This window comes from Oncorhynchus kisutch, unplaced genomic scaffold, assembly GCF_002021735.2.
Source record: "Oncorhynchus kisutch isolate 150728-3 unplaced genomic scaffold, Okis_V2 Okis06b-Okis10b_hom, whole genome shotgun sequence".
NCBI classification, from domain to species: Eukaryota; Metazoa; Chordata; class Actinopteri; order Salmoniformes; family Salmonidae; genus Oncorhynchus; species Oncorhynchus kisutch.
The window spans coordinates 14,435,902-14,460,643 of NW_022261983.1; the positions used below are offsets into that span (position 1 = coordinate 14,435,902).

Below are 24,742 nucleotides of genomic sequence, written 5' to 3' on the forward strand. Positions count from 1 at the left end.
TACTGCTACTACTACTGCTATTGCTGCCACTACTACTTCGACTGCTATTCCTGCCACTACTACTACTGCTACTACTGCTACCACTACTGCTGCTATTGCTGCTACTACTACTACTGCTGCTACTACTACTACTACTACTGCTGCTGCTACTACTAATGCTTCCACTACCACTACCACCACTACTACCACTACTACCACTACCACCACCAACACTACTACCGCTATCACTACCACTACCACTACTACCACTAATACCACCACCACTACTACCGCTATCACTACCACTACCACTACTACCACTACCACTACTACTACCACTACCACCACCACCACTACTACCGCTATCACTACCACTACCACTACTACCACTACCACCACCACCACTACTACCACTACTACCACCACTACTACCACTACCACCACCACCACTACTACCACTACCACCACCACCACTACTACCGCTATCACTACCACTACCACTACTACCACTATGACTACTACTATCACTACCACTACTACCACTATGACCACTACTATCACTACCACTACTACCAATATGACCACTACTACTACTTCTACTACTACCACAACTACTACTGCTACTAATGGTGCTGCTACTACTACTACTACCACTACTACTACTACCAATACTATGACTACTACTACTATCACTACCACTATGACCACTACTACCACTACTACCAGTATGACCACTACTACTACTTCTACCACAACTACTACTGCTACTACTGGTGCTGCTACTACTACTGCTACTATTACTACTACTACTGCTACCACTACTACTACTACTACCCCTACCACTACTACTACTACCACCACGACTACTACTACTACCACTACTACTACCACTATGACCACTATTACCACTAATACTACTACTATTATTACTACTACTACTACCACTACCATCACGACAACTACTACTACCACAACTACTTCCACTACTACTACCACTACTACTTCCACTACTACTACCACTACTGACACTACCACTACCATTACTACTACTACCACTACCACTACTACCACTACTGTAACTATTTGTACATTTTAGTAGTAGATTTGAGTCATTTAGCATACTGACAGCGTCACTAGAAATATAGATCCTTCTGTAATATGCCAATATAATTTTACAAACCCATCAGTGTCGTTAGTGACACAACTAGAACTGACAGCTTTCTGCATGTTTACTCCATAATCTAAATATAATCTATATAGCTCTGTCTCTATCCATGGCCCTCAGCTGCCTCCTCTGTCTCTATCCATGGCCCCTCAGCTGCCTCCTCTGTCTCTATCCATGGCCCTCAGCTGCCTCCTCTGTCTCTATCCATGGCCCTCAGCTGCCTCCTCTGTCTCTATCCATGGCCCTCAGCTGCCTCCTCTGTCTCTATCCATGGCCTCAGCTGCCTCCTCTGTCTCTATCCATGGCCCTCAGCTGCCTCCTCTGTCTCTATCCATGGCCAGCTGCCTCCTCTGTCTCTATCCATGCCCTCAGCTGCCTCCTCTGTCTCTATCCATGGCCCTCAGCTGCCTCCTCTGTCTCTATCCATGGCCCTCAGCTGCCTCCTCTGTCTCTATCCATGGCCCTCAGCTGCCTCCTCTGTCTCTATCCATGGCCCTCAGCTGCCTCCTCTGTCTCTATCCATGGCCCTCAGCTGCCTCCTCTGTCTCTATCCATGGCCCTCAGCTGCCTCCTCTGTCTCTATCCATGGCCCTCAGCTGCCTCCTCTGTCTCTATCCATGGCCCTCAGCTGCCTCCTCTGTCTCTATCCATGGCCCTCAGCTGCCTCCTCTGTCTCTATCCATGGCCCTCAGCTGCCTCCTCTGTCTCTATCCATGGCCCTCAGCTGCCTCCTCTGTCTCTATCCATGGCCCTCAGCTGCCTCCTCTGTCTCTATCCATGGCCCTCAGCTGCCTCCTCTGTCTCTATCCATGGCCCTCAGCTGCCTCCTCTGTCTCTATCCATGGCCCTCAGCTGCCTCCTCTGTCTCTATCCATGGCCCTCAGCTGCCTCCTCTGTCTCTATCCATGGCCCTCAGCTGCCTCCTCTGTCTCTATCCATGGCCCTCCAGCTGCCTCCTCTGTCTCTATCCATGGCCCTCAGCTGCCTCCTCTGTCTCTATCCATGGCCCTCAGCTGCCTCCTCTGTCTCTATCCATGGCCCTCAGCTGCCTCCTCTGTCTCTATCCATGGCCCTCAGCTGCCTCCTCTGTCTCTATCCATGGCCCTCAGCTGCCTCCTCTGTCTCTATCCATGGCCCTCAGCTGCCTCCTCTGTCTCTATCCATGGCCCTCAGCTGCCTCCTCTGTCTCTATCCATGGCCCTCAGCTGCCTCCTCTGTCTCTATCCATGGCCCTCAGCTGCCTCCTCTGTCTCTAATCCATGGCCCTCAGCTGCCTCCTCTGTCTCTATCCATGGCCCTCAGCTGCCTCCTCTGTCTCTATCCATGGCCCTCAGCTGCCTCCTCTGTCTCTATCCATGGCCCTCAGCTGCCTCCTCTGTCTCTATCCATGGCCCTCAGCTGCCTCCTCTGTCTCTATCCATGGCCCTCAGCTGCCTCCTCTGTCTCTATCCATGGCCCTCAGCTGCCTCCTCTGTCTCTATCCATGGCCCTCAGCTGCCTCCTCTGTCTCTATCCATGGCCCTCAGCTGCCTCCTCTGTCTCTATCCATGGCCCTCAGCTGCCTCCTCTGTCTCTATCCATGGCCCTCAGCTGCCTCCTCTGTCTCTATCCATGGCCCTCAGCTGCCTCCTCTGTCTCTATCCATGGCCCTCAGCTGCCTCCTCTGTCTCTATCCATGGCCCTCAGCTGCCTCCTCTGTCTCTATCCATGGCCCTCAGCTGCCTCCTCTGTCTCTATCCATGGCCCTCAGCTGCCTCCTCTGTCTCTATCCATGGCCCTCAGCTGCCTCCTCTGTCTCTATCCATGGCCCTCAGCTGCCTCCTCTGTCTCTATCCATGGCCCTCAGCTGCCTCCTCTGTCTCTATCCATGGCCCTCAGCTGCCTCCTCTGTCTCTATCCATGGCCCTCAGCTGCCTCCTCTGTCTCTATCCATGGCCCTCAGCTGCCTCCTCTGTCTCTATCCATGGCCCTCAGCTGCCTCCTCTGTCTCTATCCATGGCCCTCAGCTGCCTCCTCTGTCTCTATCCATGGCCCTCAGCTGCCTCCTCTGTCTCTATCCATGGCCCTCAGCTGCCTCCTCTGTCTCTATCCATGGCCCTCAGCTGCCTCCTCTGTCTCTATCCATGGCCCTCAGCTGCCTCCTCTGTCTCTATCCATGGCCCTCAGCTGCCTCCTCTGTCTCTATCCATGGCCCTCAGCTGCCTCCTCTGTCTCTATCCATGGCCCTCAACTGCCTCCTCTGTCTCTATCGATGGCTCTCAGCTGCCTCCTCTGTCTCTATCTATTGTCATCTACAAGACCCTGCTAGGTAAAGTCCCCCCTTATCTCAGCTCGCTGGTCACCATAGCATCTCCCACCTGTAGCACACGCTCCAGCAGGTATATCTCTCTAGTCACCCCCAAAACCAATTCTTTCTTTGGCCGCCTCTCCTTCCAGTTCTCTGCTGCCAATGACTGGAACGAACTACAAAAATCTCTGAAACTGGAAACACTTATCTCCCTCACTAGCTTTAAGCACCAACTGTCAGAGCAGCTCACAGATTACTGCACCTGTACGTAGCCCACCTATAATTTAGCCCAAACAACTACCTCTTTCCCAACTGTATTTAATTTTAATTTATTTATTTATTTTTGCTCCTTTGCACCCCATTATTTTTATTTCTACTTTGCACATTCTTCCATTGCAAAACTACCATTCCAGTATTTTACTTGCTATATTGTATTTACTTTGCCATCATGGCCTTTTTTGCCTTTACCTCCCTTCTCACCTAATTTGCTCACATTGTATATAGACTTGTTTATACTGCATTATTGACTGTATGTTTGTTTTTACTCCATGTGTAACTCTGTGTCGTTGTATCTGTCGAACTGCTTTGCTTTATCTTGGCCAGGTCGCAATTGTAAATGAGAACTTGTTCTCAACTTGCCTACCTGGTTAAATAATGGTAAAAAAATTAAATTAAAAAAATTAAAAATCCATGGCCCTCAGCTGCCTCCTCTGTCTCTATCCATGGCCCTCAGCTGCCTCCTCTGTCTCTATCCATGGCTCTCAACTGCCTCCTCTGTCTCTATCGATGGCCCTCAGCTGCCTCCTCTGTCTCTATCCATGGCTCTCAACTGCCTCCTCTGTCTCTATCCATGGCCCTCAGCTGCCTCCTCTGTCTCTATCCATGGCCCTCAACTGCCTCCTCTGTCTCTATCGATGGCCCTCAGCTGCCTCCTCTGTCTCTATCCATGGCCCTCAACTGCCTCCTCTGTCTCTATCCATGGCCCTCAGCTGCCTCCTCTGTCTCAGAAATAATGACAACACAGACAACATGGCTGCATCTCTGTCTAACTAACGATGACAACAGTCTGAAGTGGCTTCCTCTCGTCTCCTCTCCTTCATCTCGATAGTCTAGTAGCTTCCTCTCCTCATCTCCACTCCTTCATCTCAATAGTCTAGTAGCTTCCTCTCCTCGTCTCCTCTCCTTCATCTCGATAGTCTAGTAGCTTCCTCTCCTCATCTCCTCTCCTTCATCTCAATAGTCTAGTAGCTTCCTCTCCTCATCTCCTCTCCTTCATCTCGATAGTCTAGTAGCTTCCTCTCCTCGTCTACTCTCCTTCATCTCGATAGTCTAGTAGCTTCCTCTCCTCGTCTCCTCTCCTTCATCTCAATAGTCTAGTAGTATCCTCTCCTCTTAATAGTGGAAAACTGGACAAGTCAAGCGAAAATATGATGGATCCCTACCAGGAACTTGCATTCCACTGTCCAGTTTCTTTCCCATGAGTGCAGATGAAGAAAGAGATGAGGAGAGTTAAGTCGTTGTATTGAGATGCACCCGGGGAGACAACGAGGTCTTGTGATATTTGCTGTGTCATGATGAGGTAATCCAGTCTCTGCTACAGTTTGTCTGGTGTGTGTGTGTGTGCGTGTGCGTGTGTGTGTGCATGTGTGTGTGTGTGTGTGTGTGTGTGTGTGCGTGTGCGTGTGCGTGTGTGTGTGTGTGTGTGTGTGTGTGTGTGTGTGTGTGTGTGTGTGTGTGTGTGTGTGTGTGTGTGTGTGTGTGTGTGTGTGTGTGTGTGTGTGCGTGCGTGTGTTGTAAGGCAGGATGTCACCAGAAAGGAAATAGTCCTCACAAATCAACAGGAAATAGTCCCCACAAATTGACAGGAAATAGTCCTCACACCACACGTCTCTGACGGAGCTAGACACAGCTGCATCTCACTGACCAGGATGGAGAATCAATAACTCAGTAAATACTGCAGGTCACTGACCAGGATGGAGAATCAATAACTCAGTAAATACTGTATCTCACTGACCAGGATGGAGAATCAATAACTCAGTAAATACTGCAGGTCACTGACCAGGATGGAGAATCAATAACTGAGTAAATACTGTATCTCACTGACCAGGATGGAGAATCAATAACTCAGTAAATACTGCAGGTCACTGACCAGGATGGAGAATCAATAACTCATTAAATACTGCAGGTCACTGACCAGGATGGAGAATCAATAACTCATTAAATACTGCAGGTCACTGACCAGGATGGAGAATCAATAACTCAGTAAATACTGCAGGTCACTGACCAGGATGGAGAATCAATAGCTCACGGCAGGTCTGGGAAGTATGTCAAGTATGTAACAGAATAAAATATGGACGTAGCCATGGCTATGGGTTCCGGCTTGGCTGTTTGCGTTTCTCAAGGTTTGTGAGGTATCCTGTATATAATACTGTACAGAGAGTCAAATACTGTAAGGGGGAGTTTCCCAGAAACAGATTAAACCTAGTTCTGGACTAAGAATCATTTCTGATAGAGATTCAGTCCAGGACTTGGCTTAACCTGTGTCCGGCTAACCACCCATAGATATTGTGTAGATACAAAGGAACACTAGTTGTGTAATTATACCACAGTCAGTTACAGGAAGTACAGACCGTCTTTATCTGTCTGGGGTCATTTGACTATGGAGAGGTGTGTTCTATTGACATTGGCTCTGTTCCAAATGACCATCTATACCCAATATAGTGCACTACTTTTGACAAGGCTATTCTCTGCTCCCCTTATCAGGAATAGGATGCCATTTTGAATGCAGACCGTGTATTGGGCCCACACCAGCACCACACCAACAATGACTTCCTCTGTCATGTGGTCCCAGGTTAGTAATGGGAGGAGGCGTCTGACACAAGAGTAAGTCCCAGAGTTCGGGTTGACAGTCCAAGGCTCAGCTTACAGTTAGGACACAGAACCTGCCGGGAATAATCCAGTCATTGCCATAGATGCCAGTTCTGTAATGGGGTGGAGACACAGGTCAGATGATGACAATGTATTTCATAAAATGCCTTGCAGCATTCAGAAGAGGACATTGTCACACCCTAGGAAGCAGATCTAGCAGGTTCTAACAGGACATTGTCACACCCTAGGGAGCAGATCTAGCAGGTTCTAACAGGTTATTACTTGTCGCTAATGTAGTTGGATACATCACCTGTTCCCTTATAGTGCACTACTTTTGTTTTGACAAGGGCCACTTGGTAGTGCACTATATAGGGAATAAGGTGCCATTTGGGACTCAGTACCATCCGCTCCACTCTGAGAGGAAAAGGTTCGTTCCTGTCAGAGACCAAGCCACTCCCCCTGGATTATTCAAACAGGACAGGTTCGTTCCTGTCAGAGACCAGGCCACTCCCCCTGGTTTATTCAAACAGGACAGGTTCGTTCCTGTCAGAGACCAGGCCACTCCCCCTGGTTTATTCAAACAGGACAGGTTCGTTCCTGTCAGAGACCAGGCCACTCCCCCTGGTTTATTCAAACAGGACAGGTTCGTTCCTGTCAGAGACCAGGCCACTCCCCCTGGTTTATTCAAACAGGACAGGTTCGTTCCTGTCAGAGACCAGGCCACTCCCCCTGGTTTATTCAAACAGGACAGGTTCGTTCCTGTCAGAGACCAGGCCACTCCCCCTGTTTATTCAAACAGGACAGGTTCGTTCCTGTCAGAGACCAGGCCACTCCCCCTGGTTTATTCAAACAGGACAGGTTCGTTCCTGTCAGAGACCAGGCCACTCCCCCTGGTTTATTCAAACAGGACAGGTTCGTTCCTGTCAGAGACCAGGCCACTCCCCCTGTTTATTCAAACAGGACAGGTTCGTTCCTGTCAGAGACCAGGCCACTCCCTCTGGTTTATTTAAACAGGACAGGTTCGTTCCTGTCAGAGACCAGGCCACTCCCCCTGGTTTATTCAAACAGGACAGGTTCGTTCCTGTCAGAGACCAGGCCACTCCCCCTGGTTTATTCAAACAGGACAGGTTCGTTCCTGTCAGAGACCAGGCCACTCCCCCTGGTTTATTCAAACAGGACAGGTTCGTTCCTGTCAGAGACCAGGCCACTCCCCCTGGTTTATTCAAACAGGACAGGTTCGTTCCTGTCAGAGACCAGGCCACTCCCCCTGGTTTATTCAAACAGGACAGGTTTGTTCCTGTCAGAGACCAGGCCACTCCCCCTGGTTTATTCAAACAGGACAGGTTCGTTCCTGTCAGAGACCAGGCCACTCCCCCTGGTTTATTCAAACAGGACAGGTTCGTTCCTGTCAGAGACCAGGCCACTCCCCCTGTTTATTCAAACAGGACAGGTTCGTTCCTGTCAGAGACCAGGCCACTCCCCCTGTTTATTCAAACAGGACAGGTTCGTTCCTGTCAGAGACCAGGCCACTCCCCCTGTTTATTCAAACAGGACAGGTTCGTTCCTGTCAGAGACCAGGCAACTCCCCCTGTTTATTCAAACAGGACAGGTTCGTTCCTGTCAGAGACCAGGCCACTCCCCCTGGTTTATTCAAACAGGACAGGTTCGTTCCTGTCAGAGACCAGGCCACTCCCCCTGGTTTATTCAAACAGGACAGGTTCGTTCCTGTCAGAGACCAGGCCACTCCCCCTGGTTTATTCAAACAGGACAGGTTCGTTCCTGTCAGAGACCAGGCCACTCCCCCTGGTTTATTCAAACAGGACAGGTTCGTTCCTGTCAGAGACCAGGCCACTCCCCCTGGTTTATTCAAACAGGACAGGTTCGTTCCTGTCAGAGACCAGGCCACTCCCCCTGGTTTATTCAAACAGGACAGGTTCGTTCCTGTCAGAGACCAGGCCACTCCCCCTGGTTTATTCAAACAGGATAGGTTCGTTCCTGTCAGAGACCAGGCCACTCCCCCTGGTTTATTCAAACAGGACAGGTATGTGTAACGTCAGTGAAATAAAACACCTGATTCCTCTATTCATCCTCTGAAGATTTTCACTCCCATCCCTCATTCCTGTTCCATTACAGAGTGTTTGCATCATGCTGTTATACAAAAGGGCTTTTATAAGGACTTTTTCTTATAGAACTCTACACGTAACTGTCTATACTGAGTCCATATTACTGACACGTGTGCTCTCAAGGGTTGCTTCATACTGTTATGAGTTATACAAATACTGTGGGGGTTTTCTTACGGGTTCCTTTTATTGGTTCAACAAGCAACACTTTGTGTACCGACACATTCATAGAACCACGAATACACACGTATAACCACACACACATAGAACCACGAATACACACGTATAACCACACACACATAGAACCACGAATACACACGTAAACACAAATAGCCAAACCACATCCCCCAGCATCTATACACACACACACACAGACGCACACACACAGACACACCTGCAGACACACACACACACACACACACACACACTGCCTAACCTAGCAGAGAAAACATGTAGAGACCCCCAGGGTCCCCTTCCTAACCTGGCAGTGATAACATGTAGAGACCCCCCAGGATCCCCTTCCTAACCTGGCAGTGAAAACATGTAGAGGCCCCCCAGGGTCCCCTTCCTAACCTGGCAGTGATAACATGTAGAGGCCCCCCAGGGTCCCCTTCCTAACCTGGCAGTGATAACATGTAGAGGCCCCCCAGGGTCCCCTTCCTAACCTGGCAGTGATAACATGTAGAGGCCCCCCAGGGTCCCCTTCCTAACATAGCAGTGAAAACATGTAGAGACCCCCAAGGTCCCCTTCCTAACCTGGCAGAGAAAACATGTAGAGACCCCCCAGGGTCCCCTTCCTAACCTAGCAGTGATAACATGTAGAGACCCCCCAGGGTCCCCTTCCTAACCTAGCAGTGAAAACATGTAGAGACCCCCCAGGGTCCCCTTCCTAACCTGGCAGTGATAACATGTAGAGGCCCCCCAGGGTCCCCTTCCTAACCTGGCAGTGATAACATGTAGAGGCCCCCCAGGGTCCCCTTCCTAACCTGGCAGTGATAACATGTAGAGGCTGTGTGTGTGTGTGTGTGTGTGTGTGTGTGTGTGTGTGTGTGTGTGTGTGTGTGTGTGTGTGTGTGTGTGTGTGTGTGTGTGTGTGTGTGTGCGTAACTGATCATCATGTTTACCTAGACAAAAGAGAGGTTGTTATGGAAATAGTTTGGCCTGTAGTGTTTGTTCCTGTTTACTTATGAAAACACTCATCAACGATGATGGAAACAGCATTACTTACACAACTAACCTAGACCGGAAACAAACTATTCAGGGAATTCTAGGTAATGACATCGCTGAATTCTTCCACCATGTGACTCCATCTCCCAGCATGCTGTTCACTCAGCTACAGTTCCCCGGTTGAGCTCTCTGTTTCGACAGCAGCTGTGATCGATACACATGATGTCCTCAGGCCTTCTTTATGGGGTCAGTGGATAAGAGACCACAGACAGAGCCCTTGATAAAATACACCGTAATGTGCCAATGTGTTGTGTTGTGTTGTGTTAGACTACAGCATATGCAGTAGTCTTACATTTTTTGACTAGTACCCAGTCCTAATAGCATCATCAGAGTTCCCTCTGGTCTGGCGTCACCCCAGTTCCCTCTGTCCTCTGAGTCTGACCTAATGGTTCCATAGTGTGATGGAGTGAGAGTAGTACTATGGGTATCAGCATGTCATAGATATTGATAGAGAGTAGTGTAGAGTCAACCTGGTCTCAAGAGCACTTCGCAATATTCTTTACGTAAATCTGAGACGCTCCGTTTAGTATGATATGTTATGTTTTGGATGGTATGTACTAATTTGTGAATGTCCATCACCCATTTAGTATGATATGTTACGAATTACAATTCATATGTTACAATTTTACAAAACATACAATATGTTACACAATAAAATCATTTTCAAAACGCACAATAATTTACCGATTTGCCAATACGTTACGAATTCTAGCTAGGTGGCTAACATTAACTAGGTTAGGGGTTAGGGTTAAGATTAGGAGTTAGGTGAAAGGGTTTAAGGTTAGGGTTTAGGGGAAGGGTTAGCTCAGATGCTAAGTAGTTGCAAAGTATATAAAAAGTTGTAACTCGTTGAAAAAGTTACTAATTAGCTAAAATGCTAAAGTTGTCTGGGATGAGATTCAAACTCACAAACTTTTTGCGTTATATTCCCACCCCTCCCAACTACTCTACTCTTGTGTTTTGTCTTAAGTAGCCATACTAAACGGAACATATCATACTGATTTGAACGTCTCGGTTTTATGTTGACTATTTTACGTCTAGTCTATGAGACCAGGCTGGTAGAGTAGTAGTGGTAGTGTCAGCACGTCATAGATATTGATAGAGAGTAGAGTCAAATAGCTATAGTGCTGTGAGCCAAGAGATCCGTTTGGCAGGCGCCCGTCCATTCCTAGACAGCTCTCTCAGACCACTTACAATACTACATTCATGTGGTGATTGAAAGCGGTTGGACTGATTTAAAAAGCTTGGTGATGGTGTTTACAGAGTTAGACTAAGGTCAATGAAAAGGGTCCTGAAAAGCAACGGATATGAAATTGGCACAATTTCCAAATTATGATCCAATTTTGTGTTCTTGCCAACTCCTTTGCTGTCTTTGTCAAGCCAAACACTGGCACCCAGGCTAAGTTTAGAGGTACAGACTGACTGGCACCCAGGCTAGGTTGAGAGGTACAGACTGACTGGCACCCAGGCTAGGTTGAGAGGTACAGACTGACTGGCACCCAGGCTAGGTTGAGAGGTACAGATTGACTGGCACCCAGGCTAGGTTGAGAGGTACAGACTGGCTGGCACCCAGGCTAGGTTGAGAGGTACAGATTGACTGGCACCCAGGCTAGGTTGAGAGGTACAGACTGGCTGGCATCTCCAGGTGTTTCACTCATTATGTCCTTTACGTTTCCACACAGCATCCAGCTATTCACAATCTTGTGACATGCTGCCCATGATGGTGTCATGACTCCACACACACACACACACATGCACACACACACAGACACACACACACACAAACACACACACACAAACACACAACACACACACACACAAACACACACACACACACACAAACAAACACACACAAACACACGCACACACACAAACACACACACACACAAACACACACACACACAAACACACACAAACACACACACAAACACACACACACACACAAACACACACACACAAACACACACACAAACACACACACACACACAAACACACACACACACACACACACACAGAGATGCCACTGTATGTTTCCTCCAAGCATCCCAGCTCTAAAAAATATCTGTTAATTGACCTATTATGAGACCATAAGTGGAACAAAAATGCTTTAAAAATGCAGGAAATAGAAAAGGAAATGAATACATCAGTTACAGTCACTGTTGCGTCACCAACCGCCAAACCGGAAACGGGCTGTCACTCTAAACGCTGCCGACACTAGGACCCTGTACTATCCCTGTAGTGGTGAGTAAGTGGGGGAGTTTCCTTTTTTTTCCACTTCGCTGACGTCGCAGTTCTCATACGTGCCGGAGTGAACGTGATAGAACAGTACAAGGTGGCAGAGAGAGCGACCAGGATAGCATACAGACCGTTCTGAGATCCGCGAGCAGAGCATCCCTAAGGTACGTACCACTATCACTGTCATTATAGGCTGTAAAGGAAATCATTGTTGGAAGAGGGGCAGAGGGACAACAGGATAACGATGACACGATGATTTGGTTATTATCTGTTATGGTGATGATGATGATGATGATGATGATGATGATGATGATGATGATGATGGGAGTGAGAAATCCTCCTCAGCTGCCACAATGGGATGTAGTTATTTTGTATGGAATTGGGAACCAACCATGCTGTTGCTGACTGTCTGGAAGGTCGGTTGAGTAACTGAGGCTATGTAACGATGGAGACTATCAAAAATATGTCATTATGACAGAGAGAATGGGATGGATGGATGAGAGATTATGAAATGATTATTTTTTAGTATATTACCTTTTAAGAATGTGTCTATTTCTATTATTTTATAAGTAGGCATCAGGGCATGGCATTTTATTATTGCCCAAAAATAGTATATTATAAATCCGTTATTAATAACCCTTATAATAAGTGACAGGCCATTCATTCAGCTGGGTGTGCGCTATAGTCGTGACACCGGCCACGGCATACTGGGGACCGCTTGGGGGGTGTAACAACAGGTTCCTCTCTTCTCCGAACAGCGTGTCGCCATCAACATCATAAAATGTACGATGTCTATCACAACCGCTGAGAGGCTCAAATATCAACCTGTAGCTTCGGTAAGTCTGTTTTTGGTTACACGTAGGCTTAATATATTTTACATTTTGCAACGGTCCAGTTAACAACGGGATAAACATGTAGGCTATGCGCCAAAACCAACGCTCAGATGGAACTTTGCGCATCATCGCAGAGTGGGGCGACTGTAGTGACGTAGCCTAGATGGCATAGCTCCGGGAAATCTCTATACTGTAGGCCTATCTCTAGCCCAGTTCTAGGGTCCCCTGTCCCCCAACAAGCTATGTGGGATGAAAAGAACATGAAGTAGTCTATCGACATCATACCAGGTCCGTGTTATGTGTCTGTGAGTTTGGAGATGCCAAACTCTATTTTGAGCGCACCATCATATTTCACGGTGAACGCGCACACCTGTAATGTGCTTTTACTTTCACGTCAATCGTCATCTCGTTGGATCTCTCACTATTTGAAGAGTCTATCTATGTGGTTCCTCTGCCGGGTGCCCACATTAGCATCTGCGCAGAGTTGCTCAGCTGATGTAACAATACCTTGCGAAGCTGAAACCATGTATTCTCACTCCACATCTCTCAGGGACCAGGTGTGTGTGTGTGTGTGTGTTTGGAAGTGTTTAAATATACCAGAAGTCCCCACAAGAATAGTAGACAAACAAACATTTGACCAACTGGGTACATTTTGTTGGTCCCCACGTGGTCAAATGCTATTTCTGTGGGGTTTAGGGTTAAGGTTAGAATTAGTGTTAGAATTAGGTTTAGGGTTAGGAGCTATGGTTAGTTGTATGGTTCGGGTTAGGAGCTAGGGTTAGGATTAGGGTTAAGGTTATGTTTTTGGGTTACGGTTAGGGGTTAAGGAAAATAGGATTTTGAATGGGACTGAGTTGTATGTCCCCACAAGGTTAACTGCGCAATACTGTGTGTGAGAGAGAGAGAGAGAGAGAGAGAGAGAGAGAGAGAGAGGGGGGGGGGGGGGGAGAGGGAGAGAGGGAGAGAGAGGGGGGGGGGGGGAGAGGGGGGGGGGAGAGAGAGAGGGAGAGAGAGAGAGAGAGAGAGTATATCATCCATGATCCCCATAGCACGTTGTTATAAATCATTGATCGATTCAGCACGCTGGTCACGTTCCAGACGCACCAACACAGGCTGACTTGCTGTACCGCGTTGCTAGGTAATTGTGGTCAGCGAATCCATCTCTGTCCTGTCCGGTGAATGACCCACAGACCACAGACCCTGTTAGCTTATGCACATGATCACACTTTATAAAGCAGAGACCCTAACAACAACATAAACGTCAAACAGTGACATCGGAGGGTTCACTCATTGACGGCGGCGGGCTGCGTTCACCTCAGAGTTTTCTGTTAAAGGAGAGTTCTGTGAAGTGATGATAATAATGATGGGAAAGTTGATGTGGTTCAATATATATATATATTTTTCCATTATTATTTATTTTTTACTTTACCCTTTTTTTCGCCCCAATTTCGTGAAATCCAATTGGTAGTTACGATCTTGTCTCATCTCTGCAACTACCCTACCGACTCGGTAGAAGCGAGGGTCGAGAGCCATGCGTCTGAAACACAGCCCTGCCAAGCCGCACTGCTTCTCGACACACTGCCCGCTTAACTCGGAAGCCAGCAGCACCAATGTGTCGGAGGAAACATCTTCCAACTGACAACCGCAGTCAGCCAATTTTGACTTTGTGGCTGTGGTAACTAGTGACAACCCCCTTATAGCTTTTGGCTTTCCATAACCGTTAGTGATGCGCGCACCGTATCTCTATAAGACATTCCGAGCGCAGTCGACGTCTTGTCTTAAAAAGATCATAGGTTTTTGGACATTCAAATAAAAACATTTGTTAATACTGCTGTTTTTATAAAACTATATTTGCTGTAGGTTAGGTATTCAAAGGACCGTTATGCCCGCACAACATAGGCCATGTACAGTGGGCTATGGTAGCAGGTCTATTTATGAGATAGGCCTATATGTCGGGTCTTAAAGGGGAATGTATTTGTTTGGGTTTTCAGTATCAGTCTTTCTTCAAAATGGAAACAGAACTGTGTCACCGTCAATCCTTCCCTTTAAAGCTGCGCTCCAGAGAATTAATCGAACTTGGAGTTTTGGCTTTAAACTTGTCCACGTGAAGACATTCCAAGGATTTCGCGGGAAAGGAGAGCGACCCCAGATGTTTTTACACATTCTTATTTCCAATGACGGCCTACCCCTGGCCCAACCGCTGGGCCTATTGTGTGCCGCCCTATGGAACTCTCAAACACGGAGCTAAGCAGTGTTCGTCCCTGGATGGGAGACCAGATGCTTCTGAAAGTGGTGTTGAAGGGCCAGTGGGAGGCACTCTTTCCTCTTTCCTAACTCTTTCCTTCTTCTCTAATGGATTCGTTCTCGCGCAGGATCTTTTTTTTTTTTTTACCTTTATTTTACTAGGCAAGTCAGTTAAGAACAAATTCTTATTTTCAATGACGGCCTGTATTAGGTTATAAGCGCTTAATTGGGCTACAACAGGTGTCAGTTAGGCTATAGGCCCACTGCTAGACTAGACACACCAGACATAGATCTACTACCAACCTCTATAGACTAGACACACCAGACATAGATCTACTACCAACCTCTATAGACTAGACACACCAGACATAGATCTACTACCAACCTCTATAGACTAGACACACCAGACATAGATCTACTACCAACCTCTATAGACTAGACTCTTTTCTCTGTATATATCACTGATGTTGCTCTTGCTGCGGGCGATTCCCTGATCCACCTCGACGCAGACGACACCATTCTATATACTTCCGGCCCGTCCTTGGACACTGTGGTATCTAACCTCCAAACGAGCTTCAATGCCATACAATACATACTCCTTCCGTGGCCTCCAACTGCTCTTAAACGCTAGTAAAACCAAATGCATGCTTTTCAACCGTTCGCTGCCTGCATCCGCACGCCCGACTAGCATCACCACCCTGGATGGTTCCGACCTTGAATATGTGGACATCTATAAGTACCTAGGTGTCTGGCTAGACTGTAAACTCTCCTTCCAGACTCATATCAAACATCTCCAATCGAAAATCAAATCAAGAGTCGGCTTTCTATTCCGCAACAAAGCCTCCTTCACTCACGCCACCAAACTTACCCTAGTAAAACTGACTATCCTACCGATCCTCGACTTCGGCGATGTCATCTACAAAATTGCTTCCAACACTCTACTCAGCAAACTGGATGCAGTTTATCACAGTGCCATCCGTTTTGTCACTAAAGCACCTTATACCACCCACCACTGCGACTTGTATGCTCTAGTCGGCTGGCCCTCACTACATATTCGTCGCCAGACCCACTGGCTCTAGGTCATCTACAAGTCCATGCTAGGTAAAGCTCCGCCTTATCTCAGTTCACTGGTCACGATGGCAACACCCATCCGTAGCACGCGCTCCAGCAGGTGTATCTCACTGATCATCCCTAAAGCCAACACCTCATTTGGCCGCCTTTCGTTCCAGTTCTCTGCTGCCTGTGACTGGAACGAATTGCAAAAATCGCTGAAGTTGGAGACTTTTATCTCCCTCACCAACTTCAAACATCTGCTGTCTGAGCAGTTAACCAATCGCTGCAGCTGTACATAGTCTATTGGTAAATAGCCCACCCACTTTTACCTACCTCATCCCCATACTGTTTTTATTTATTTACTTTTCTGCTCTTTTGCACACCAATATCTCTACCTGTACATGACCATCTGATCATTTATCACTCCAGTGTTATTAATCTGCAAAATTGTAATTATTTGCCTACCTCCTCATGCCTTTTGCACACAATGTATATAGACTCTCTTTTTTCTACTGTGTTATTGACTTGTTAATTGTTTACTCCATGTGTAACTCTGTGTTGTCTGTTCACACTGCTATGCTTTATCTTAGCCAGGTCACAGTTGCAAATGAGAACTTGTTCTCAACTAGCCTACCTGGTTAAATAAAGGTGAAATAAAATAAAATAAAAGACACACCAGACATAGATCTACTACCAACCTCTATAGACTAGACACACCAGACATAGATCTACTACCGACCTCTATAGACTAGACACACCAGACATAGATCTACTACCAACCTCTATAGACTAGACACACCAGACATAGATCTACTACCAACCTCTATAGACTAGACACACCAGACATAGATCTACTACCAACCTCTATAGACTAGACACACCAGACATAGATCTACTACCAACCTCTATAGACTAGACACACCAGACATAGATCTACTACCAACCTCTATAGACTAGACACACCAGACATAGTTCTACTACCAACCTCTATAGACTAGACACACCAGACATAGATCTCATAAAGCTCATTAGTATATTAACAGTGCCACTAACAACCTCTATAGACTAGACACACCAGACATAGATCTACTACCAACCTCTATAGACTAGACACACCAGACATAGATCTACTACCGACCTCTATAGACTAGACACACCAGACATAGATCTACTACCAACCTCTATAGACTAGACACACCAGACATAGATCTACTACCAACGTCTATAGACTAGACACACCAGACATAGATCTACTACCAACCTCTATAGACTAGACACACCAGACATAGATCTACTACCAACCTCTATAGACTAGACACACCAGACATAGTTCTACTACCAACCTCTATAGACTAGACACACCAGACATAGATCTCATAAAGCTCATTAGTATATTAACAGTGCCACTAACAACCTATTATAGGAAAAAATCCTGTCAAGTGTTTTAAAGGATCTGGCATTGAGAATATTTGATTAAAGCCAGCCTCAAGCATATCAGAATAGCCCCATTGTGTTTACGGAAGTTAAATCCATTATTTCTGAGAAACTGCAGCACAGATAACTCCTTCCTGTGTGTGTGTGTGTGTGTGTGTGTGCGTGTGTGTGTGGCTAGCTCTCTGTATCGATGGTGTCTAGGTCATAAATATCCCTCAGAGAATGCTTGGCCTGGGGGGGGGGGGCCTGCCATGGTTGCTGATGTGTGGCGGTGGCACTAAAACCCATTGCTTTCTCCATTGCTGAAGTGAAACTGTAAATCTCCAGAGTCCATTACGGCTCTCCATGGAGCCATGGCTAGCCATTACTCAGTCAGCCTCCTGTAGCTATGTTTGTAAATCTAATATATTGTGATGGTGGTGGTGAGTGTGATTATTACAGACTGTGTGTATATGGGGGGAAGCAGAATATATTTCTGAAAGTACACACACAGCAAAGATGATTGCAATACTGTAGTGTCCTCCAGGTGTGCAAGGTCACCTGGCCGGGATACGGAGAGTAAATAATGGATTGTGTTTATATTGAACATTGCAGTCTGGTTTAAATCATTGTTGCTGACCGTATTCCAACCTGCTGTTGCACAATGAATACAGACCAAGGCCAAGCCACTTCATGCAATTCTGTTCATCAATATGTCATTTAATCAATATGTAATTTAATCAATATGTCATTTAATCAATATGTCATTTAATCAATATATCATTTAATCAATATGTCATTTAATCAATATATCATTTAATCAATATGTCATTTAATCAATATATCATTTAATCAATATGTCATTTAATCAATATATAATTTAATCAATATGTCATTTAATCAATATATCATTTAATCAATATGTCATTTAATCAATATATCATTTATTCCACAACATTTATTCATCTAGGGGCTCCCGAGTGGTGCAGCGGTCTAAGGCACTGCATCTCAGTGCTTGAGGCGTCACTACAGACACCCTGGTTCGAATCCAGGCTGTATCACAACCGGCCGTGATTGGGAGTCCCATAGGGCGGTGTACAATTGGCCCAGCGTCGTCCCGGGTTTGGCCCAGCGTCGTCCCGGGTTTGGCTGGTGTAGGCTGTCATTGTAAATAATAATTTGTTCTTTAACTGACTTGCGTGGTTAAATAAAGGAGAAATAAAATTCAACAGTAATAATTAAGGCAATGACAACATGGTTACGGGGCTTTAGGATACAGATAGGCAGCTGTGTTACTACCGATATACAATGATAGATCTACGCTGATTATGCACGTTCTATGACTTCTATTTCTATTGTAGCGACCTTTATTCCCAACACCTAGCAACCTCGTCAAGAGCTTTGGATCTCTTGGTGTAACAGCTAAGGTGTTGGGTTGACAGACGCTGGACCTGGGTTCGAGTCCCGGTCAGGACTAATCCCAACACCTAGCAACCTCGTCAAGAGCTTTGGATCTCTTGGTGTAACAGCTAAGGTGTTGGGTTGACAGATGCTGGACCTGGGTTCGAGTCCCGGTCAGGACTATCCCCCCCCCCCCCAGAGTTATCTATACCATAACCCACCCCCTCCTCTTTCTCCTCTCAGATCCAAAGTTAGAGGACCATGGGAGGTGCGGTGGTGGACGAGGGACCTGGGGGGGTGAAGGCACCAGACGGGGGGTGGGGCTGGGCTGTGCTGTCCGGCTGTTTCGTCATCACTGGGTTCTCCTACGCCTTCCCCAAGGCTGTCAGCGTGTTCTTCAAGGAGCTGATCAGAGAGTTCGACGTGGGGTACAGCGACACAGCATGGATCTCATCTATACTGCTGGCTATGCTGTACGGCACAGGTAGAGGATGTACACACACACACACACACACACACACACACAGGCAGGTACCCGAGTGGTGCGGTGGTCTAAGACACTGCATCGTTGTGCCACTAGAGATTCTGGGTGGGCCGGGCGCAATGCACGCTGACACGGTCGCCAGGTGTTCGGTGTTTCCTCCGACACGTTGGTGCGACTGGCTTCCGGGTTCAGTGGGCATTGTGTCAAGAAGCAGTGCAGGTTGGTTGGGTTGTGTTTCGGAGGACACACGGCTCTCGACCTTCGCCTCTCCCCAGTCTGTACGGGAGTTGCAGCGATGAGACAAGACTGTAACTACCAATTGGATGATAGTTGGGGAGAAAAATAAAAAAGACAGGTACACTGATACTGTCTAACACAAAACACACACACACACGCACACACACACACACAGATACTGTCTAACACAAAACACACACACACACGCACACACACACACACAGATACTGTCTAACACACACACTGACACACAGATTCAATATGTGTGTGTTCCTCTCCCTGCAGGTCCTCTGTGCAGTGTGTTGGTGAATCGTTACGGGTGTCGTCCGGTGATGATGGTGGGGGGACTTTTTGCCTCTCTGGGGATGATTCTGTCTTCCTTCTCCACCAGCATCCTCCACATCTACCTCTCTACTGGAGTCATTACAGGTTGGTCCACATCTACCTGTTTACTGGAGTCATTACAGGTTGGTCCACATCTACCTGTCTACTGGAGTCATTACAGGTTGGTCCACATCTACCTGTCTACTGGAGTCATTACAGGTTGGTCCACATCTACCTCCATACTGGAGTCATTACAGGTTGGTCCACATCTACCTATCTACTGGAGTCATTACAGGTTGGTCCACATCTACCTCTCTACTGGAGTCATTACAGGTTGGTCCACATCTACCTGTCTACTGGAGTCATTACAGGTTGGTCCACATCTACCTCTCTACTGGAGTCATTACAGGTTGGTCCACATCTACCTCCATACTGGAGTCATTACAGGTTGGTCCACATCTATGTCTCTACTGGAGTCATTACAGGTTGGTCCACATCTACCTCTCTACTGGAGTCATTACAGGTTGGTCCACATCTATGTCTCTACTGGAGTCATTACAGGTTGGTCCACATCTACCTCTCTACTGGAGTCATTACAGGTTGGTCCACATCTACCTGTCTACTGGAGTCATTACAGGTTGGTCCACATCTTCCTCCATACTGGAGTCATTGTGATACTGTATGTCTCCTAATTCTTTGACAGTCCTCTCCTGTCCCCCTGTCCTCCAGGTCTGGGCCTGGCGTTGAACTTCCAGCCGTCTCTGATCATGCTGAATCGCTACTTCAGTGAGAAGAGGCCCCTGGCTAACGGCCTGGCTGCTGCTGGGAGTCCTGTGGCCCTCTGCTGCTTATCACCTCTGGGACAGGTACAACACAACACCCCTAATCCCTGACCCCTAACCATAACTCTGCTGCTGGGAGCCCTGTGGCCCTCTGCTGTTTATCACCTCTGGGAAAGGTACAACACAACACCCCTAACCCCTGACCCCTAACCCCTAACCATAACTCTGCTGCTGGGAGCCCTGTGGCCTTCTTCTGCTTATCACCTCTAGGACAGGTACTACACTACACCCCTAACCCCTGAACCCTAACCCCTAACCATAACTCTGCTGCTGGGAGCCCTGTAGCCCTCTGCTGTTTATCACCTCTGGGACAGGTACGACACTACACCCCTAACCCCTGACCCCTAACTATAACTCTGTTGCTGGGAGCCCCATCACCCTTTGCTGCCTCTCCCCTCTACATTACACCTCTAACCTTTGACCCTAACCCTGACCTTAACCCTGCTGTCTCTTCCAGCTGTTGCAGTACCAGTACGGTTGGAGAGGAGGCTTCCTCATCCTCGGAGGGCTCCTGCTCAACTGCTGCGCCTGCGCGGCCCTCATGAGGCCCCTAGTGGCCCCTCCTAAACCCCACCAGCGGGAAGACGTAGAGAAGGAGGGAAAAGAGTTGGAGGTAGAGAAGACCCAGTCCAAACCCAAACCTCTCCTGGACTTCAGTGTGTTTAAGGACAGGGGTTTCCTGATCTACACCATAGCTGCATCTATTATGGTGAGTCAGAACAGGAACAATACTGTCCCAAATGGCATCCTATTCCCTACATAGTGCACTACTCCTGACCAGAGCTCTATGGCACCCTATTCCCTATATAGTGCACTACTTCTGACCAGAGCTCTATGGCACCCTATTCCCTATATAGTGCACTACTCCTGACCAGAGCTCTATGGCACCCTATTCCCTATATAGTGCACTACTCCTGACCAGAGCTTTATGGCACACTATTCCCTACATAGTGCACTACTCCTGACCAGAGCTCTATGCACACTATTCCCTACATAGTGCACTACTCCTGACCAGAGCTCTATGCACCCTATTCCCTATATAGTGCACTACTCCTGACCAGAGCTCTATGGCACACTATTCCCTATATAGTGCACTACTCCTGACCAGAGCTCTATGGCACACTATTCCCTATATAGTGCACTACTCCTGACCAGAGCTCTATGGCACCCTATTCCCTATATAGTGCACTACTCCTGACCAGAGCTCTATGGCACCCTATTCCCTATATAGTGCACTACTCCTGACCAGAGCTCTATGGCACCCTATTCCCTATATAGTGCACTACTCCTGACCAGAGCTCTATGCACACTATTCCCTACATAGTGCACTACTCCTGACCAGAGCTCTATGCACCCTATTCCCTATATAGTGCACTACTCCTGACCAGAGCTTTATGGCACACTATTCCCTACATAGTGCACTACTCCTGACCAGAGCTCTATGGCACCCTATTCCCTATATAGTGCACTACTCCTGACCAGAGCTCTATGGCACCCTAATTCCCTATATATAGTGCACTACTTCTGACCACAGCTCTATGGCACCCTATTCCATATATATAGTGCACTACTCCTGACCAGAGCTCTATGGCACCCTATTCCCTATATAGTGCACTACTCCTGACCAGAGCTCTATGGCACCCTATTCCCTATATAGTGCACTACTCCTGACCAGAGCTCTATGGCACCCTATTCTCTATATATAGTGCACTACTCCTGACCAGAGTCCTAAGAAAAATTAATTTACAAATAAACTACAAAGTAGAAGCTATAGTTCTTCTATGTTTTTAAATTTGTTTTTTTGTATTCATGTCACTTGACTGCAATGAAATAGTCTGCCATCGTTTCAAATTGACATGGTTAAGAGTTCATCTGATCCTAGGTTCTGGGTCTGTTTGTGCCACCGGTGTTCGTGGTGAGCTATGCCAAAGAGCTGGGCAACGAAGACACCAAGTCGGCCCTCCTCCTATCCATCCTCGGCTTCATAGACATCTTCGCCCGGCCCACCTGTGGCATCATCGCTGGGCTGAAGTGGGTCAGGCCCAGAGTTGTTTACCTGTTCAGCTTTGCCATGATCTTTAATGGATGCACTGACCTGGTGGGATCTCAGGTAGGGCTGGGCGTTTAATTACAGTAATGTGTTGGCTTGTTGAGGTTGATTTGGTTGTCATGTGTACATTTCTGTTTGTTGTATTGACTAATGATATATACAGCATCTAAACTATACATATGTGCTGTTAAAATCCCTGTTGTTACTGTATCAATACTGTTACTGTTGGTGTCCTGTAAATACTGTAAAATGTTACTGTAAATACTGTAAAATGTTACTGTAAATACTGTATACTGTACAATGTTACTGTAAATACTGTAAAATGTTACTGTAAATACTGTATACTGTACAATGTTACTGTAAATACTGTAAAATGTTACTGCAAATACTGTAAAATGTTACTGTAAATACTGTATACTGTACAATGTTACTGTAAATACTGTATACTGTACAATGTTACTGTAAATACTGTAAAATGTTCCTGTAAATACTGTAAAATGTTACTGTAAATACTGTATACTGTAAAATGTTACTGTAAATACTGTCAAATGTTACTGTAAATATGGTATACTGGAAAATGTTACTGTAAATATGGTATACTGTAAAATGTTACTGTAAATACTGTAAAATGTTACTGCAAATACTGTAAAATGTTACTGTAAATACTGTAACATTTTACTGTAAATACTTATCTGGTTTCCATGTCACCTGCAGGCGAAGGACTACCCGTTTCTGGTGGTGTTCTGTGTGTTCTTCGGGATCTCCTACGGCATGGTCGGGGCGCTACAGTTTGAGGTTCTCATGGCGATCGTTGGCACGGAGAAATTCTCCAGCGCTATAGGACTGGTGTTGCTCATGGAAGCTATTGCTGTGCTGGTGGGACCACCTGGAGCAGGTTAGTACACACATGATTAACAGGTGGAGGTTGGGTTAGGGCTAGGTTAGGGTTAAGGTTAAAGTTAGATAAATATAATGGAGAATTTATCCAGTTTCCTCTCCCCTCTGATCTCTCTCCTCCTCCCTCTCTCTCTCTCCCTCCTCCTCCCTCTCTCTCTCCCTCCTCCTCTCTCTCCCTCCTCCTCCCTCCCTCTCTCCCTCCTCAGGTCGGCTGCTGGACGCCACTAAGAACTACATGTACGTGTTCCTGCTGGCAGGAATTGAGGTGGTCCTCGCCGCCGTGGTCCTGGCCACGTGTAACTTCCTGTTCATCAGGAAGAAGCCCACGGAACCCGCTGCGGAACTGGAGAACGGAACGGTTTCCGCGGAAATGGAGCTTCTCAACAAGCCTGTTGCTGCTGAGGAAGAGGAGGAGGAAGTAGAGAAGGGGGAGAAAGAGGTGAAGGAGATGAAGGAGAAAGAGGAGAAGGAGAAAGAGGAGGTGAAGGAGATGAAGGAGAAAGAGGAGGTGAAGGAGATGAAGGAGATGAAGGAGGAAGCGGTTGAGAAAGCAAAGGAGGACGAGGAAGACAGTGAGAAAAAGAAGGAGGAAGAGAAAAAGAAGGAGGAGATCAGGCCTGAGAGCGTAATGGTGGTCTCAGAAGAAGTGGAGAGCTTCCTTAAAGAACCAGAAGAACAAAATGGTGCCTTGCTCTCCAGTTTTGAGACACGTCTGTAGGAGGAAGAGAACCTGGCACAGGACAAACTACAGACTTTAAACTTAAACACTGCCAAGGGCACTTTAAAGGGCACTAAGAATTGTACTCCGCAGTGTACTTTGAAGGGCACTAAAAAGTGTACTTAGAAGTGGGCCAAGAAAGTGCTTAGAAAAGCATACTGGGGAAGACACAGCTGGTCCTAGCAGTATCCTCCTGTATCTAGTTGAGGTGTTGTTATGTTGTGTAGCTGTTCTCTGTGGGCTGTGTGCCATATCAACAACAATAACACACACACACACACACACACACACACACACACACACACACACACACACACACACACACACACACACACACACACACACACACACACACACACACACAC

At 47.0% G+C, this 24,742-nt stretch overlaps 1 protein-coding gene across 2 annotated transcripts; it reads left to right on the forward strand.

Annotated features, from left to right (window-relative positions):
- The first annotated feature begins 5,350 nt into the window (after nucleotides 1-5,350).
- Nucleotides 5,351-24,517, forward strand: LOC109876713 (monocarboxylate transporter 4). 2 transcript variants are annotated; one of them, XM_031814381.1, is made up of 9 exons: nucleotides 5,351-5,833; nucleotides 6,195-6,282; nucleotides 19,069-19,309; nucleotides 19,832-19,975; nucleotides 20,600-20,736; nucleotides 21,170-21,421; nucleotides 22,595-22,822; nucleotides 23,477-23,657; nucleotides 23,866-24,517. In XM_031814381.1, exons 3-9 carry the CDS (start codon nucleotides 19,087-19,089, stop codon nucleotides 24,375-24,377), a joined length of 1,677 nt encoding a protein of 558 aa, XP_031670241.1. In that variant the 5' UTR covers nucleotides 5,351-5,833; nucleotides 6,195-6,282; nucleotides 19,069-19,086; the 3' UTR covers nucleotides 24,378-24,517. The 2 variants fall into 2 exon arrangements, with proteins under 2 accessions (XP_031670241.1, XP_031670240.1); XM_031814380.1 differs by lacking the exons at nucleotides 5,351-5,833; nucleotides 6,195-6,282 and adding an exon at nucleotides 11,916-12,045.
- The last annotated feature ends 225 nt before the right edge of the window (nucleotides 24,518-24,742 follow it).